This window comes from Calidris pugnax, unplaced genomic scaffold (assembly GCF_001431845.1).
Source record: "Calidris pugnax isolate Ruff unplaced genomic scaffold, ASM143184v1 scaffold201, whole genome shotgun sequence".
NCBI lineage: Eukaryota > Metazoa > Chordata > Aves > Charadriiformes > Scolopacidae > Calidris > Calidris pugnax.
The window spans coordinates 551,426-567,998 of record NW_015090933.1 but is presented as its reverse complement, the minus strand read 5'-3'; the positions used below and the strand labels follow the sequence as shown (position 1 = coordinate 567,998).

The window sequence follows — 16,573 nt, the reverse complement described above, 5'->3', positions numbered from 1 at the left end:
GGCCCGCTCTCCCGGCGGCGGCAGCGGCGGTTTTCCCGGGAAAGGATAACCACGGGTGTCCGGGAAAAACCTCTGGGCCCGGGAGTCGGCAGTGGGTTGGAGGGAAAGGTGGGGAAAGCCCAAGGAGAAGGGGGGGGGAGGCTGTGTTAGGAAATATCCCGAGGGAATTTTCCTCCTCTCCGGAAAGTTATCTTGGGGGGGTATTTTTTAAGTATTTTGACTTAAAATCACACCTTGGGGTAGAGAAACCCCCTGGAATTCTCTCAGTCCCCCGGTGGAAAGCTTCTCGAATGAGTCCGAAGGGCGCTCTTCGTGCTTTTGACTCCCATATAGGTCCCTTTGTAGAGATAATTTAATTTCTAGCCATGCGATTTTAGCCTCTTGGGTCAATCTGGCTTTACGTTTCCCAGATGTAATCAGAAGTAATTAATTTTCGGCGTGCACGTGACGCCGAGGGCACCCCTTTTCCTGAAAGTGCCGTGAATGGGACTTTAACAACTGTTTTCCACTGACATTTGAGAAATGATGAAGCTGGCTCGCTTCCCTTTTACTCATGTTGTTGCATCAGGATTATCAGGAACAAGCAATAATGGACCGTTTTTTAATTAAACCAACGAGGACTTACTCATGGAGCGCTCCTGGATCTCTCCTGCAGGATAGTTTTTCTGATTGGATTTTCTCTAACTTCAGAATAGGGAGTTGTTTAAAGCGCATTCCTCGTGGAGGAACAAACTGTGGGTTGTGAAACCTGAGTGAAATTCTCTTTGCAGGCAGTGATATTATGAACCCTGAGATCCAAAACTATATAAAATCTGGCAGCAATCTGCCTCTCCTGCCTTAAAAATAGATAAAATTTTCTCGAAGGCTGTTATCCAAATGTCTTGGCCTTTATTTGTATTTTCCCATCTGCCTGCTAGTGAGGATATTTCTAATGCAGGGTGTGTTCTGCTTAAATCCCCTACATCTCTCTCCCTCTTTTTGTTGATGCACCAGTTATAGTCTTGGTATCTGGGATCAGTTACAAGAACTACTTTCAGTCAAAACACAGATCTGGTCCGTTAGGCTCCTGGTAGAGTTTGGCTGTGCCTACGCTGTGCGTTTGCATTGTTTCTGGAAGCAAATGACTGGGGTGAAGCAGTTGCTGCCACATGGCCAGCATCTCCAGCACCCGCTGTGGGGCATGGGGACGGGGTGATTGGGCACAGGATGCTGCAGGAGTTGCTGGCTGCCTTTATCGCGACTAGGTGAGATGGATGCTACCACCCAGCTTCTACACCCACCTTAGAGTGGGTTCTGTAAGCGATGAGCACCCAGGAGCGGTGCTGGAAGGGGTAGATCCAACAGGTTGGTGGTATAAAATGTGGCTACCGTGAAAAATGGGATAAAAAAAATCAACGCAGACCTCTGGGGCGTGTTAACTAAAGAAGTTCATTCATGTTATAAAGCATCAAGAGCTTCTTGTTTAAATATAAGTAGCTTTGATAACTTGTACAACATAGAGACAGCGAGGAGGTTAATTTTGTTTCCAGATATGTTCGAAAGTTTTCTATTATAAAAGATAGTTCCAGTTCTTTTACTGTGGTTAGATGTTTCACTCTATGTTTGCAGCAGAATGGATAACATGTATGATGCACCGAGCAATCTTGTAGGTACAAGGCATGGTCAGGTTTGACTTTTCCACCTTTAATTTCTTATGTTTGCTAGCTTTGAATTCAAATACCATTGGTAACAGCTTTCTTTTTTGACTGTTACCTTGTTAAGGAGGATTTACGCAATGAGAAAACAAAAAGCACAAGCTAAAACGCAGGAGCTTTGCTTTGAGCTTGTAATTTTCTGTGCGATAAGTTAAGTTGTCGTTTCTGTTTGAAGATTTGCCTGTTCAAACACATTTTCCGCATGCAAAACAAGCACGGTAAAAAGAAACAAAGTACTGAATAAATGCATTAAAACAAAAAAGGCGTAATAGCAAAAATGGGATAAAAAAAATCAACGCAGACCTCTGGGGCGTGTTAACTAAAGAAGTTCATTCATGTTATAAAGCATCAAGAGCTTCTTGTTTAAATATAAGTAGCTTTGATAACTTGTACAACATAGAGACAGCGAGGAGGTTAATTTTGTTTCCAGATATGTTCGAAAGTTTTCTATTATAAAAGATAGTTCCAGTTCTTTTACTGTGGTTAGATGTTTCACTCTATGTTTGCAGCAGAATGGATAACATGTATGATGCACCGAGCGATCTTGTAGGTACAAGGCATGGTCAGGTTTGACTTTTCCACCTTTAATTTCTTATGTTTGCTAGCTTTGAATTCAAATACCATTGGTAACAGCTTTCTTTTTTGACTGTTACCTTGTTAAGGAGGTTTTACGCAATGAGAAAACAAAAAGCACAAGCTAAAACGCCGGAGCTTTGCTTTGAGCTTGTAATTTTCTGTGCGATAAGTTAAGTTGTCGTTTCTGTTTGAAGATTTGCCTGTTCAAACACATTTTCCGCATGCAAAACAAGCACGGTAAAAAGAAACAAAGTACTGAATAAATGCATTAAAACAAAAAAGGCGGTATTTCAATGATTTCCTTTGGCCAAGTCGCCTGAGCTCACTCTGGAGACTGAGAGTAAAAGGCGGTATTTCAATGATTTCCTTTGGCCAAGTCTCCTGAGCTCACTCTGGAGACTGTACATGCAGAAGGGTGGTCACCACTCCCTGGTAATCACAATCTAAACCGAGCGCTTACAGTTAATGTTTCACATGGGTATCTCAACACAGGATTTACATATCCACAAGCAGAAGCTCTGATCTAGATGCAGCTGAAGGAATTTAAACGTATTTTGGCTATTGAGGACACTGAATAAATTCAATGTGCTTATCGTTATTCACAGTACAAATATGCTTTGCTCCCGCCTATCTTAAAAAATTAAAGATGTTGACCTGGTTTGCATCAAAAGGTTGCTTTATCTTCCTTTCCCCTGTAGATGTATTGATTGTGCTGATAAGTGCTGTCTGGATTTCCTCTTCAGTTTAGCTTTCTGCATTGAAATCACCCAGAGTCTCTCTGTCGAGATACTTCTGGTTATGGGTTTGGCTGGGAAGTACTGTGCCTGTGTCTTCCTAGATGTCAGCTGCTTCTGACCTATTTGGCCATCCTCTTCAGTTAATCTTGTTTTCCTTGTCTTTACACTTACTTCACTTCAGTCCTCACTGTAGATTGTTTCTTGAGGGTCTTGTTCTTGTCTTGCTTTTTCGTTGCTTGATGGGCTTTGTTTATTCATCCACTACTTCTCCCTTGTCTCTCTAATTTCACCAAATATATGAATTCAAGTACCAGAGTTTTCTCTACATCACTGAAAACTTTCTCTCTCCCTGGCATCATGTAGTTGTCTATCTCTAGTTCACACTCAACACGTTTAAGAGAGACCTCTCACTAGTGTCTGCGTTCAGATGGTTCTTATTAAGGTGTTTGCAATGTCTCTTGGCCCCGCTGTTATTCTGTCAGTCAGACCTATAATCCAAGTTTCCTTATGACTGTGACCTCTCTTTAGATCTTCATGGCCAAACTATGTCTAAATTCTTCTGAGTTTTCTTATTTGCACAGCATGCCTTTTGTACAGGCCTTTTGTTCTTCCCAACTTTTTCCTTGTTTCCCTCACCCCCCTTGTTACTTGGGTTACCAGTTAAGATCCGTTCAGGACAAAAGCCACCCCGTACCCTGAATGGAGATTACTGCCACAAACGTAAATCTTGCGTGATTCTCTTTCCTTTCTGTCCCTCTGCTATCCTCCCCTTTTTCTTAACCAGATATAAAGTTCTTCTCGTTATTCCAGGTCTTTCCTGACATACCCCACTATGAATAGTAACTTTGCTGTTCACAAACGTCCCGTTGCTCAGCCTGCAGTTACTCCTCGTGCTGGCTTCTCCACTGCCTGTTTGCTTACGTTTCCAGCAAGCAACTTCAGGGTTTTTCCCCGTGTGCTTTCCTGGATGCTTTGGGAGGTGCTGTGTAAATCCATGAAATCACTGAACTGTTAACTTCCAAAACCTTCCATTTCTCTATAGTCTTCAAAAAGATGTTAGCAGGTATGTGCAAAGCTGAGAGCACTCCCTGTATGCGCAGAGTTTGTAAAAGCTTGGAAAGGAGAGGGAAAATAATGTCCTGTTTCGTTACACTAGGGGCTGTTGTGTTCTTCAAGTATTGAATGAAAAAATTATTAGTGGGTCAGTGTTTAGTAACTTACTCTATGATTTTACATTCTGTCTTTACTGTCTTTCAGAATGTTTTCTTTACTGCTGTGTAGGTGAGGTGACAGACAGGGGTAATGTTGAGTGGAAGCAGCAGCTGATAAATAAAAGGACCGAGATATTAAATTGTTAGAAATTACAGAGGAGAAAACCACCTTGAACTCTTGTAAAAGCACTTTTGGCATGTGTTTCTTTAACAGTTAAGATTTTGTAATGAGTAAGATGCTTATGAAACTGTTTCCATAGTGTTTAAATCAGGTTTATCCAGAGAAGTTAAGTTTGTGTGCTTGTGTTTTGCTGGTCACTTGTCCCTTATGAGATCTGGATGTAGAGTGAGACTTGCACGAAGGCTGCCAGAGAGTTGCTTTTTTGACAGGAATACTTACAAAAACTCAACTTGAGGTTAGTTTCTGCTGCACAGACGGGGGTCTCTGTGACACACAGAGAATTCCTTGGCTTTTGTCAGAAGTCTGCTTTTTAACTGCCTTTTGTCAGAACCCTGGAAACTGAACTATTCTTTCATTTCTGAAGCAGGACTCTTCTGAGGCTGAGCAGGCTGTTCTCTGAAGGTGGTAGCAGTTGCTGTCCTTGCCCAGATGGAAGTAGGCTTTTCAGCTCTGAACTAAGAGAATATTCCTCCCCTCTCACTCCTGTAGGCAGCCTTTATTTCTTTCCTAAACTCTTACCCCTGACTTGTTAATATAATTTAGGGACAGAGGGACATTTCATATTGTTTGAAAAATAACCTGGGGGTTTATAGTGGAGATCGTTTTCACAACTGTAAATGTTTGCAACATGTTTAAAGAATCTCAGCGTATATGGTATTGCTCCTGGAAATTGCAGATCTCTGTATTAACGGTGTCCCTTTAAAGAAGCTCTTGAATGGACACAACACTCCTTCTGCAGCGCTCTCGTGATATGAACTTAAATAATGTGCAAAGCTACAAAACTATATTGAGGCCAGTTTTAGTGAAGTTGTTTCTTAAGTGTCTAATTTCCTGAATAGAATTAAGACTTGGTTCCTGTTTCCTTCTCTCACTGTGGACCTCTGTCACCAGCTAATTCTCTTACTAGGAGCGTGTTCCGGAAAGGCATCGGGCATCTGCTACTCCCATTATTTGAAAATTACTGAAAAACTTAAAGAAAACGGCAATTTGTTTGCAATATAGGACAGAGGGTTTTTCTAAAGAGTTGACCAAAAAGTTTTGTGATGGCTGTCTTTGACATTTAGGAGAGAGCTGGTTAGTGCTAAATCCTGAGTTAGCCATCAGTTTGGTGTAGCTGCATCATCTGATCGGGTGCATTTTAATCTTTTCCAATTGAATTTTCACTCTCTTAGAGGAATTTGTGTGAGTGGGTCAGGAATGAACGCTCTGGGGAGAAATAAGGTATAAATTAATATAATAAATATAAATTTTAAACTCCCAAGAAAACAAAAAGCAGGAAAGAAACCAAGTATTGGAGCCTGAGGGATCGAAGTGGAATGATGCTGAAGGCTTCTTCAGTCAACACTCTCTTCCAAATCTCTGCTTTGATTTGGAAGAGTGTGTGGCTAAATGTGATATAAAGAAATATTTAATGAAAACAAAGTTAGTAAAATGAGAATGTAAGATCTTGTTTTCTAAAACTTCTTGCCCACGTGTACTGTCTTCAGATGAAAGAGTTAACTGATTTTATAAGTTTCAGTTAAAATACTGTTCCTGAGCAAAAACTGATTCCGACAGGGAGGGCAAATGCATGTTTTTACTTTCTCAAGCATTGTACTTAGTTATTTCAGTTGTCTTTTCTTGCACTGTTCTATGGAAGCAAGACTGGATTTAATTCTTTATTGAAAAAATATTTTTGAAACTTAAAAATACTTTAAAAATCCCTTCTCTTATGCTCTAAAATCTTTGTTTAGCTTTAAAGTCTTTGACATTATTTAGGAAGAGGAAGAGAGGATAGTGAGGCTTATTATTTATAGTGCAAAGTCAAGGAAATTGCTTCCCAAACATATGCTTGTTGTTAAGTCTATATACATGTGTTTGAGATTTCTGTAGTTGCCACTACCTTTTTTTTTTTTTTTTTTAAGATCACACTGTAAAGTAAGTTACAGTAAACAGCTCCTATGACAGAATTGCATGCTAGTTTTGCAGGGGGGGAAAACCCAGAATTGTTAGCAGTCCTGGGTTTTCTCTCTCTCTTTCCATTTGTTTTCTTAACAGTTCTGTCTATGCTGTTGCCCTCTTATTTAAAAACACATAGAAGTTGTTGGCCTTTTAACAAAAGCATCTTGAGGACTTGTTACTCTCTTCCTCCCTTTCCCTTTCATGTCTTTTGGAACTTCTTTTTTAGTTTTGAAGCCCTTCATGTGAAACTTGGAGAGGTTTATGTAAGCTTTAATACATTTATTATTGTTTTTTTAATGGGAGAGTCTGTTGCTCTAGCGTAGTGCCGAAATGTGGGGCTTTATGTGATGGGGTTAATTTTTCATGTATGGGAATTATGTGTTGTAGAGGGGAAGAAAAACAGGGAAAAGCAACTACTGAGGTGGGATTATGGTTATAGAAGTTACAGTTTTCTGCTTGTGGTGTTCCATATATACCCGTGCCCCGTGTTTGACTATACATTAATGAGTAAGAAAGTGTTTTAATGGCTTATATCTTTGGATAACTCCACTTTAGGCATAGGAGAGGACAAGTTTATTGGATACTATGGAACCAAAGCAATCTTCTGCTGTAGTAGTGGGGCCAGCTATCATCTTCACTTCAGATGAGTGACAATATCTTTGGATATTGTCTCAATTAGCCACGTATGGGGATGGAAGGTTGGCATGTGGGAGGCAAAAATGCTTACAACGTACAGCAGATAACCCAGCTGCAACATAGATGAGCAGTGGTCATCAGCTTGATGACCACTTGAGAATTTGGTCTTCTGGTTTGTTTTGGATGAGTCGTTGGTGGGAAAGCTATATCCAGTGTTGCCTTGTTTTCAGCAATGACTTAATTTTAACAAATCCTGGAGTGGTATAACTTTTCAGTGGTTCCCAGTGACAGGACGAGGGGCAACGGGCACAAGCTGGAACATGGGAAGTTCCACTCAAATCTGAGGAAGAACTTCTTTATGGTGAGGGTGACAGAGCCTTCCCAGGCTGCCCAGGGAGGGTGTGGAGTCCCCTTCTCTGGAGGTTTTCAAGACCCACATGGTTGCTGTTGTGGGAAATAAGCTAAGTTTTGCTTCAGCTAATTGATGTATCATTGTTAGTGTGATAGTACTAACAAAGAAGCCTTAGTAATAGTAGAGTCTAATAAATTGTATCCAATTAATCCCCAAAAATGCCCTTGGTCTATCAAGGGATCCTTGTTCGCAGAGCGTTATCTAAGTGAAGAGAAACAAACTGGAACATGGCCTTCGACACAGGAACCCAGAGGGGAGGGGAGTATCAATAAGGCCAAAGAAACCAGTCTGGTAAATCTGCCAAGTAGATGGTAACAAAGACTCTGAAATAACGTGTAGCATAATCAACTAATCAAAGGCATGTTTAGGATAATGATTTCGTAGAATAGGTGTGTGTGTGCCTTATATGGGAAAAAGTGCAAAATAAACCTGTAATAGGTCAAGCGGTCGGGAAGAATGTGAGCTCCAACTTCTCAGCCAATGAGAAGGGAGACAGAAACTCAAGCGGCCGGGATAAAGGTATAAAATACCTGAAAGCTAAAAGATCAACGTGCATCTATTTTTGGTGCACCCGATTCAGCGCTGTTTCGTATTAATAAATTATTATTTTTTTAACCTTTGCTTTGGTGACTTTGTCCTCTTTAAATTCTAAGATGTGAGTCGGTGTTTCTCACACTGTCCTGAGTGATGTGCTCTGGGCAATCCTGCTTTGGCAGGGGAGTTGGACTAGATGATCTCTAGAAGGTCCCTTCCAACTCCAAGAATTCAGTGATTCCGTGAAAAGAGCAGCAGAAACCTGGAATTTTGATTCTTTCTGCTGTCATGCTGTTGTTGTTTATTACTGCTTCCTTCTGTACAACCTGATGTATGCAAGCTATGAACAAGTGGCTTAACACCTACAATGTTGTGGTAAGGACTTTATGAGCTTACTCTTTGAAACTTTGAATTTTCCAGGATCCAGAGAGGAATGGAGACTCCATTGGATGTTTTGTCGCGAGCAGCGTCTCTAGTACATGCTGATGATGAGAAACGTAAGTCTGAAATTTAGTTCTCTGCTTTGTTGTATCCCAAAGCTTTATGTTTGTACTATCTAGCAGTCTATACGCTGGCTTTATTGATCTTTGCGTTTTTCTGAATCTAAGAAGTAAAATGTCTTGAGAAGCCCTTCAAAGGTTGTGTTTGTCTGGTGCGAACCCAGTATTTTGCATTTAAATTGGTCAGTAGGCAAGGGAGAATCATTCCTGTTATTTTGAAAATGTAGTTAACAATTCATATAAAGGTGCCCCTCTTCTTCCCAGTTGTATTTGCATTGCTGGGAGACACAAAGTTGTAATGGAGCTGCTGTCAAACTAAGGGTGATTTGACAACTCGTGCTTTCTAGTAGTGTCAATTAGACTTGTTTTCATTTAAGAACACATAACTGGGTAGGAATGAGTGGGTTACAAAGATTCCTTTTCAGTTGGTAAAGCTGAAGAGGTAGGCTGTTATCATGAGTAATGATAACATTTTCCTCTCGCTGCTGCTAAAAGGTGAGTAGAGGATGTTAACCTTGGGAATGATCTCAGCTTCAGCTACAGAGGCTCGTGTTGCCAATCATTTGCGTAATGTTTTTGCTTTTAACATTTACAGTAAGTGTTTAAGATGGGTTGACTAACGTTAGAATAATATTTTCAATTCCACCAAATTGCAGGGCTGCTTTGTAGATCAGATTGTTACCTGCGTGCTTACTAATACTTGTCTTTGTCAGGTTTTTTCTGAGTAGTGTAAGTGCTCAGGAAGTGTATGCGTCTTGGCTATCAACCTGAACAGATGCTAACTAGAAAAATGGTATTTTGGATTTCAGACTGCTTTTGTGTGTGGCTTCCGTGCATAAAATTACCTTTTAAGATGAATTCAGCTTTTCTTCTTTTGGTCTTTGTTCCTTTATTCTGTATGCATTTTTTTGAAAAGCAATTGCCTTGAATATTGAATAAAAGAATTGACTTACTGCTGTTGCTAATCAACTTCCTAAAGTAATTGCAAAGTAAACAAACACAGTGTATGTGGACAACAAGTCTCAGAAATTTTGTGTGTAGCCAAATAGTCAAGATAACAGTAGGTCGCTCTTTCAGAAGTTGGTAAAATGAAGGTTTCATACTCTGATGAGCTCCTCTGTGTTACTGGCTCATAGCTTGTAATGAATATTGGTTTTGCTGTTCTTTCACATTCACCTTGCTGCTGGATAAGTGCTGAGTTTTTACTGATCCCACTGTAGTCGGATGGTTTGGTTGATTGCTACAGCGAGTGACTGTTACTGCTAAAACCAACAGCAGTGGAAATCCTTGGGGGAAGAATTTCAACAGTGATTTTGGCCTGGGGGATTTCTCTCGTAAACTAACTTACATATTTGTAGAAAAGACAAAAGCTTAACCTATTTTTTTTTGAGTGCGTTTTTTAATATATATTTTGAATATGTATTCTCAATTTTCTGAATTAGGTGCATTCTTTTTTGTTTAACTATTGCCTAAGACTCCAGTTTGATTCTGAGTTCCACAGGGTAGGAATGTAGGGCTGGATTTGGAGAATCTAGAGGAAGTCTGATTCACTGCAACTTGCATGTGAGGAAGCTGATATGTGTCTGGTTCTAATTTACATTCCTTTAGTCTTACCACTTAGACTTAATTAGATTTATGCCACTCTGCAGCTTCTAACTTATGCTGTCTCTGAGTTTGTCCTGTTGTTGTGCATATTGCACACCAAGAAGGCTGTACTATGAAAAGCTGCTAAAAAGGCAGAAATGGGCAGTCCAGTGCAGTCCCTGAACTTCCACTTTTTCATGTCAGCTTTTGTGGAAATGGCACCTGCCGGAATCCACTCTGTGTTGCCAAGTGGATACTGACAGTTTGAAGTTAGTCTTAATCTTGAATTTAGCAATTATCCAGGAGTTCTAGCAGTGGTTCCCATCTGTATTTCTGTATCCCTTATTCACCTTGCCTGACAACTAGATTTCTACATGGAGTTTCTAGTATTCCAGTCACGACCAGAAGAGGAATAATGCCCTTTTTCTCTCTTTAAATGAGATTACTTTCAGATACTGAGTATCTGAAAGTAAACTACTGAATTTATTTCCATGATGTTTCTTCTATTTAGGTAATACATACAGGTAATTTCACTGATGATTCATGGGGAAAAAAGTTCCAACAGGGCGTTTTTGACATTTCTAATGATACCATGAAGTTTCCTGTTTCCAAAGTTTTGAGTAAGGACTTCAGATTAATTTAGTTTAGAAACATTTCGATCTTAGCCCAAGTCTTTTATTTTTGTGCTGGAATAAAAATTTGTCTAATTTCTTAGACAATTTTTAGAAATTTGTCTAAGATAATTCCTGATGCCCTTTGTGCACTTCATGGTTGGAATTTTATCCTATTTTTGAATGGAAAGCAGAGGAAATCTAGCTGTCTGCTGTCCTGCAGTGACAATACTGGCCAGTAACTAGTGGTTATGTTCCACTAGTGAAACAGTAAATCAGCCTGTTAAGATGATTGGGCTCACCTCAGATATTCTCATCTAAGCTATATGCCATGTAAGAGTTGAAAATTGCTAGTTTGTCACTTTTTAAAGATTGTTTTAAGCAATTCAGATATTGATTTTAACTGTAATACCTTAAGATTATTCCTCTAAAGTATTATTCCTACTAAAAGTAGTTTACTATTACGGTTTTTACGAGAAAATAAAGGTAACTTAATGCTGCTGCTTCTCTGTGTCTAGTGTGAGAAGTATATGCAGAATATGTATGAAATATATTTGAAGTTAGACTGTGTGCACTCCTACCCAAAGCTGGCTGAAGTTGTTGGCGGGCTCTTATTCATACATACCAATAATTTTCCCTACTTCTTGTCTTGAAAGTGTTAGTACTATTTGTACACAAGCCCTTGGTCCTCTCGAAGACATCTTAAATTGCAAAGTTTCACACTCAGGTATGCTTTAATCCCATCTAAATCTCAACTTCAAACTAATTTATATAAATCAGCAGCCTTCAAGTGCACTTATTGAATCCAAGCAGTGCAAGTACAGGCTCTTGTTAAAAAACAAGGTTTATTTCCTCAAGCTGCTGATAGGTGTTTAATTTTATTCTTGGTTTTCTAGGTGTATTCAGAGGAGGAATATTACCAGTATTTATGAATTAAATTCTTTCTAACATGAAGGATCCCCTTATCTCAGTGGGCACTCACTGCGGTGCCAAGTAATGTAGAATTGCATAGGTAGATATACAAATCCCACTCTGTTTAAAACAAATACCTTTAAACTTACCAGCACTTAAAGAAATGAATGAGATGTATGGCCATGTAGATTTCCCAGAATGGTTATTGATTTCTTAAACAAATATGACCTTCAGTTATTTTGGTTGGGGTTTTTTGCGGCTGCACCTGTGTCAATAAGGCTGACCTTCAGGGACATGTTTGCACTATATGTTGCTTTCCGTCGCATCTCTCTTTTATTTCATGAACTGTGCTATATACTATATTTCAAAAATTCCCAGTTTAAATCATTCTGCTTTTGTTATCGAAGACAATTTATCCAATGCATTTGGTTAATCTACTGTGTCGTGGAAATTATTAATTATGGAAAAGAAATGCTGACTGTAGTTTTGTACTTGTAACGATTACCACTGTGATGTAAGCAACTATTTAAGCTTATGGTATAGTGGGTCTGTACTTAAGTGAAACCAACAAAACAACCCCAAAAAAAGCTGAACAAAAGACGACGGACAGACCTTTAGAGGTGCTAACAGTTAAAGGCGAGGATAAGGATATTTCCTAATGGAGTTCATTGTTTACTTATTGTCCAGACTTGCTTTATCCCTTGGGTGGAAGGAAAGCACACAGTGATGTAATTATTAGCCAGTCATCTTGAAGGCTGTCACTAATTGCTCACCCTTCTGTAGAGAAGGGAAAGGATGTAGGAAGGCTGTGCTGGTTACCAGGGGCTGGTCAGTGCCAGGGGAGGTGAAGTGCAGCTATTTTATCTGTGAGTGGCATCTGCGAGGCTTTGCTGGGCTTTTTCAGTGCTTCGGAAGTGGGCTTGAGCTGAAGTGAACATCTGGAACAGCTGTGTATGTGTGTGTATGTCACGGTATCAGGGCTGGAAACTGTATCCAACGTGGGTTATTGTACAGTTGCAAAAACCAAGTTTCCAATGAGATGCTCAATACTACTCATTACTCTTCCCTTCCTCTTCTTTCCCTATACTGTTCTTACTGGGGTTGTGCTCATTTCTCACACCTTCAGGATTTCAGCTGGCTATTTTTTCAAAGACCACAGCAGGAGCTGGTAGTATTTCAGTAAAGACAAAGTATTACTGAAAGTACAGTTTTTCTTCCCATAATTGTGTTGAACAGCAAGCGTTCAGATATTAAGGAGGATTATCATTTTGCATTTATCTCCTATAAAAATAAGGGCTTGTGGAACAGGTCTTTCAGTTATAAACTGTTTTAAAAGCATAATCTTGTTATTGAGAAAATAGTGAAGGAATATCTAATAAGTACTTGCACTTGCAGACTGTGTTGAAAGCTGATTTTATAGTAACACTTTCCTTACACTTCTCTCCAATGTGCAAGTCCAGTTTAAGAATACAGGAATGAATGAGGAAAAACATGTTTCTTACTCTCTCAGGATAAGGTCTGTTGTGGCAAACTGGAGAAAATATACTTCCACGAGGAAATGAAAGGTTTGGAAACAGCTAATAAATGGCACAATAAAGTCCTAGGTAACAGCTTTGCATTCTAATACGTTGTACCAGATCCATACCTGGTGGGGCTTGAATTATGTTTTGAAAAACTGATACAGGACTGCATTTTAAAAGAAAAAAGGAGAAGGTGATCTTTGATCAAGCCATGCTTCGTGCACATGTACCATCCGTCGCGTGTGTCATCTTTGTATGCCTGGAAGCCTGGAGCTGCTATTCCACACTTCTTGCCTGTGAACACTATTATTGTTTGGCAACAGCTGCTTTTATGTGGTTTAGTTTAATCCACTTCAGATAATTAAGCTAGACCATACAGTTGATGTTTCTAGTACAGAGGAATTATTGTTCCTTCAAATCCCTGCCCTAATCCACTTTGTAATAAAATCCTCATGTAGACAAGTCCTACAAATCAGTTTTTACTGTTCCTCGTTCATATCAGTCAGTTCAGTTGGGAGAATGAATTTGGTGCTGGCTACCATCTTGTAATTAATAAATATGCAATGACTGGTTGTTTTGAGTAGCTGGTCCTAAAAAAGATGTTAGTTTAAGGCTGAGTTGAGAGCAATTTATTAATTTTTAACACTCTTGAAGAGGATGACAACTCTGTAAGCTTAGGGTCTTTAAATACAAAACAAGCACTAGTTGTAGGAGAATTAGACTTGAATGTTGCGATTTGTGCTGGAGATATTAATGATGCAATACTTCTAGCATCACCAGGACACTTCACCTACACTGCTGTTTGTTTTGTAAATTTATAGTGAATTTATAGCAACGAGCCTAAGGCAGGTTTTAATATCAATGTTTGCAGACGTTTTAAATGCCTTCCATCCTGCTGTGTGAACGCTTTAATCAGCACTGAAAATCTTTAAGGTCCTGAAGGTTTTTTGACTGACTAGCAGTGAGGAGTTGCATGGAACTTGCTCTGAAAATGAAATTAGTACAGAGACCTTCAATAATCAGTTTCATTTGAGGTTTGATTTTGAGGTAGGTTCTTGGGGTTTTTTTTTTTTTTTTTTTTTTACTAGAAATTCATCTACTTTAGAAAGATGGGCAACAGTGATGGTGTTTTTAGACAGAAGTGAAATAGCAGTATCGTGTCACAGTCCTTGTTTATTTTCTCTTCTACCCCCATTCTGGGGAGAACTGGGAGGAATAATGCATGCTTCTAGTAAGGATGATAAATATTATATATAGCAAAGGATTATTTAAAACAAGATGAAGAATTTCTAATAAACTTAACATGACTTGCCCTTTGTATTTTTATTTGCTCATCTGTATCCAAAATAACAAATCTTCTAACGGAGAAGTAAACAGAAGAACTCTTAGCTGCATGTTGTAGTTGAGAGATATTTCAGTATTACCTCTGATTTATGGAGCTTCTCGTTTTAGGAGTGGAAGGGAATCAAGTTGGTTCAATAAGGGCAACCTGGAGTGTATTCAGAGTTCTTTTGAAATCTAAAATTTGTTGTGTACTGAGCCTTAATTCTCATATAGATTCTTTTGATGGTAACCCATTTCCCCTTCATGTTGAATTCTTCATTTTGTGTCCCCAATAATAAGTATAATGCACTTAATAGCTTAGTACATCACCACTTCTCTGGTTTGTGTTTATCGTTTTGCCATTACTTCTGTAGTTTAGGATCATTTTTCTCACCGTAAGGATGTTGAGAACATTAATGTTGTCTGTTTTACTTGGTGCTGTACAAATGCACGGGACAAGGTTGTCCCTGTTCTGAAGATGGAGCGTCGAGGGCAGGGACCAGAGCCCTGCTATCGCAATAGTGGTGACTCAGCCAGTGGGTCGGGAGCAGAGATGGAAATTTGGGGTTCCCCATTCCTCATTGTAGCACCCCAATGCTATATGTTATATGTACACCTATATATGTGGCACCGTACTGCTAATGTTATAACTCCTTTGGAACCCCGAGCTCTCCTGGTGTACAAGGAGCCTGGCAAAAAGGTCCTAGTGGTGTGTGATGCCATGAATATTATCACTGCTGTGGAAGTGGAATTTGGTGGGTAGGCAGCACTTCTCCTTCTGTGCTTGTGCCTTTTGGAATATTCAGGAAATAAGTCACTCATTGTCTTTTACAGTAGCTCGGAGCCACACCATAAAATTGCTCAGAGGGAAATTATCCTTAAGAAATGATAGCTTTGAAGAGTATCCTGCTAGTTTCTCTGCCTTCACCCGGGCAAGCTGGCAGTCCTTACACACAACACGAAGACAGCATTGCCAGCAGGGCCGACTAAATCACACTCTTGTTTTCTTCCCAACTTAGGCTAGATAAAAATCTCCCTTGTAATGAAAAGGTTCTCTGTGATGCTTCTGCTAAAAATCTTGGGTTCCTATGACTTTCAGGACACCTCCAGTGAACGGAGGAGTCATTTTTGATCTTAACCTCCCACTTTTTGTTTAGTAGGACAACACTTGCCGAAATCCCTCTTGGCGGGGCTGAGGGCAACACAACCACGTTAACCCAGACTTTTCTTTTGCATTCTGTAAATAAATTTACCAGTGTTTTGTGGGCATGTTGTTCTTCAGCGCTTTCAAAGTTAGGGGATTTTTTTAGTGAACTCTTGGATGTCTCTTATTAACCAACCCAGCACAACCTTCCATTTAAGACCTTGACTTCTTCAGAAGACTTTTCCCTTGTTGGGTTGAAAGAAGGGTAAGAAGTGCTTTGTGGTTATTTCTCATATGAAAATAAGTGGACTGTCCGTATGGATGTTTGCGTCATCTTTTGTGGTAAATTAAAATATGGATTTGGTTTTTTTCTACCAGGTTGGTGGTTGGATGAATATGTCTGTTGGTTCAAAGAGGCAGATATTTGATATAGGCAAAGCGTTAAGTCTGGAAAATTTGAGGTACGGTTAGTCTTCGGTGTTCTGTAACTCAGTTTAATAGACTGAATTCTTTAAATGCAGAAATTAATATGCAATTAAGTAATTGAATAGCTTTTATCAATTAGCAACTGTGCTTGTGGTTGGAGCTTATCTGTGATGTCTGGCAAAAGAGAAACTTCCATTTTTTGAAGGAAAAGCTAAATTCTAAGAAGCAGTGTCAGCAAAACCCCATGTTTGTAATCCCTCAACAGCCTCAAAAGGTGTTAAAAGAGGATTTGTCAGCTAGTCATGTACGTAGTGTTTGATCAATGGTAGGGAAGAAGGGGAGTCCTGTTAGTTTTGGAGTGGAATTTGTGGCATAAGTCACCTTTTTTTTACTGAAGCGGGGGGGGAATTATAGAAGTGCGATGTTGTGGTTTAGTAATATTGTGACAGAAAAACATATGTGGTTTGGTCATTGAGATGCTGCCTGAATCTTTTGTTGTTGCTGTATGAATACCAGAAACTTTAAAGAATAAAACTCCGTGAGTAATAACATGCATAGTGTTCTGCTTCTAAATTTATGCACCATACAGACCAGAAAATACTAATATCTTCTCTGTTTTAAATAGCAGTTA

General features: G+C 39.4%; 1 protein-coding gene across 2 annotated transcripts in view; it reads left to right on the top strand.

Annotated features, from left to right (window-relative positions):
* VGLL4 (vestigial like family member 4) overlaps window positions 1-16,573 on the top strand; it is a 118,690-nt gene that overhangs the window by 21,126 nt on the left and 80,991 nt on the right. For both annotated transcript variants that reach the window (XM_014951699.1, XM_014951700.1), the window contains exon 2: window positions 8,343-8,419. In XM_014951699.1, coding sequence (XP_014807185.1) covers window positions 8,356-8,419 — 64 coding nt within the window. In that variant the 5' untranslated portion in view covers window positions 8,343-8,355. The remainder of the gene's footprint in view (window positions 1-8,342; window positions 8,420-16,573) is intronic.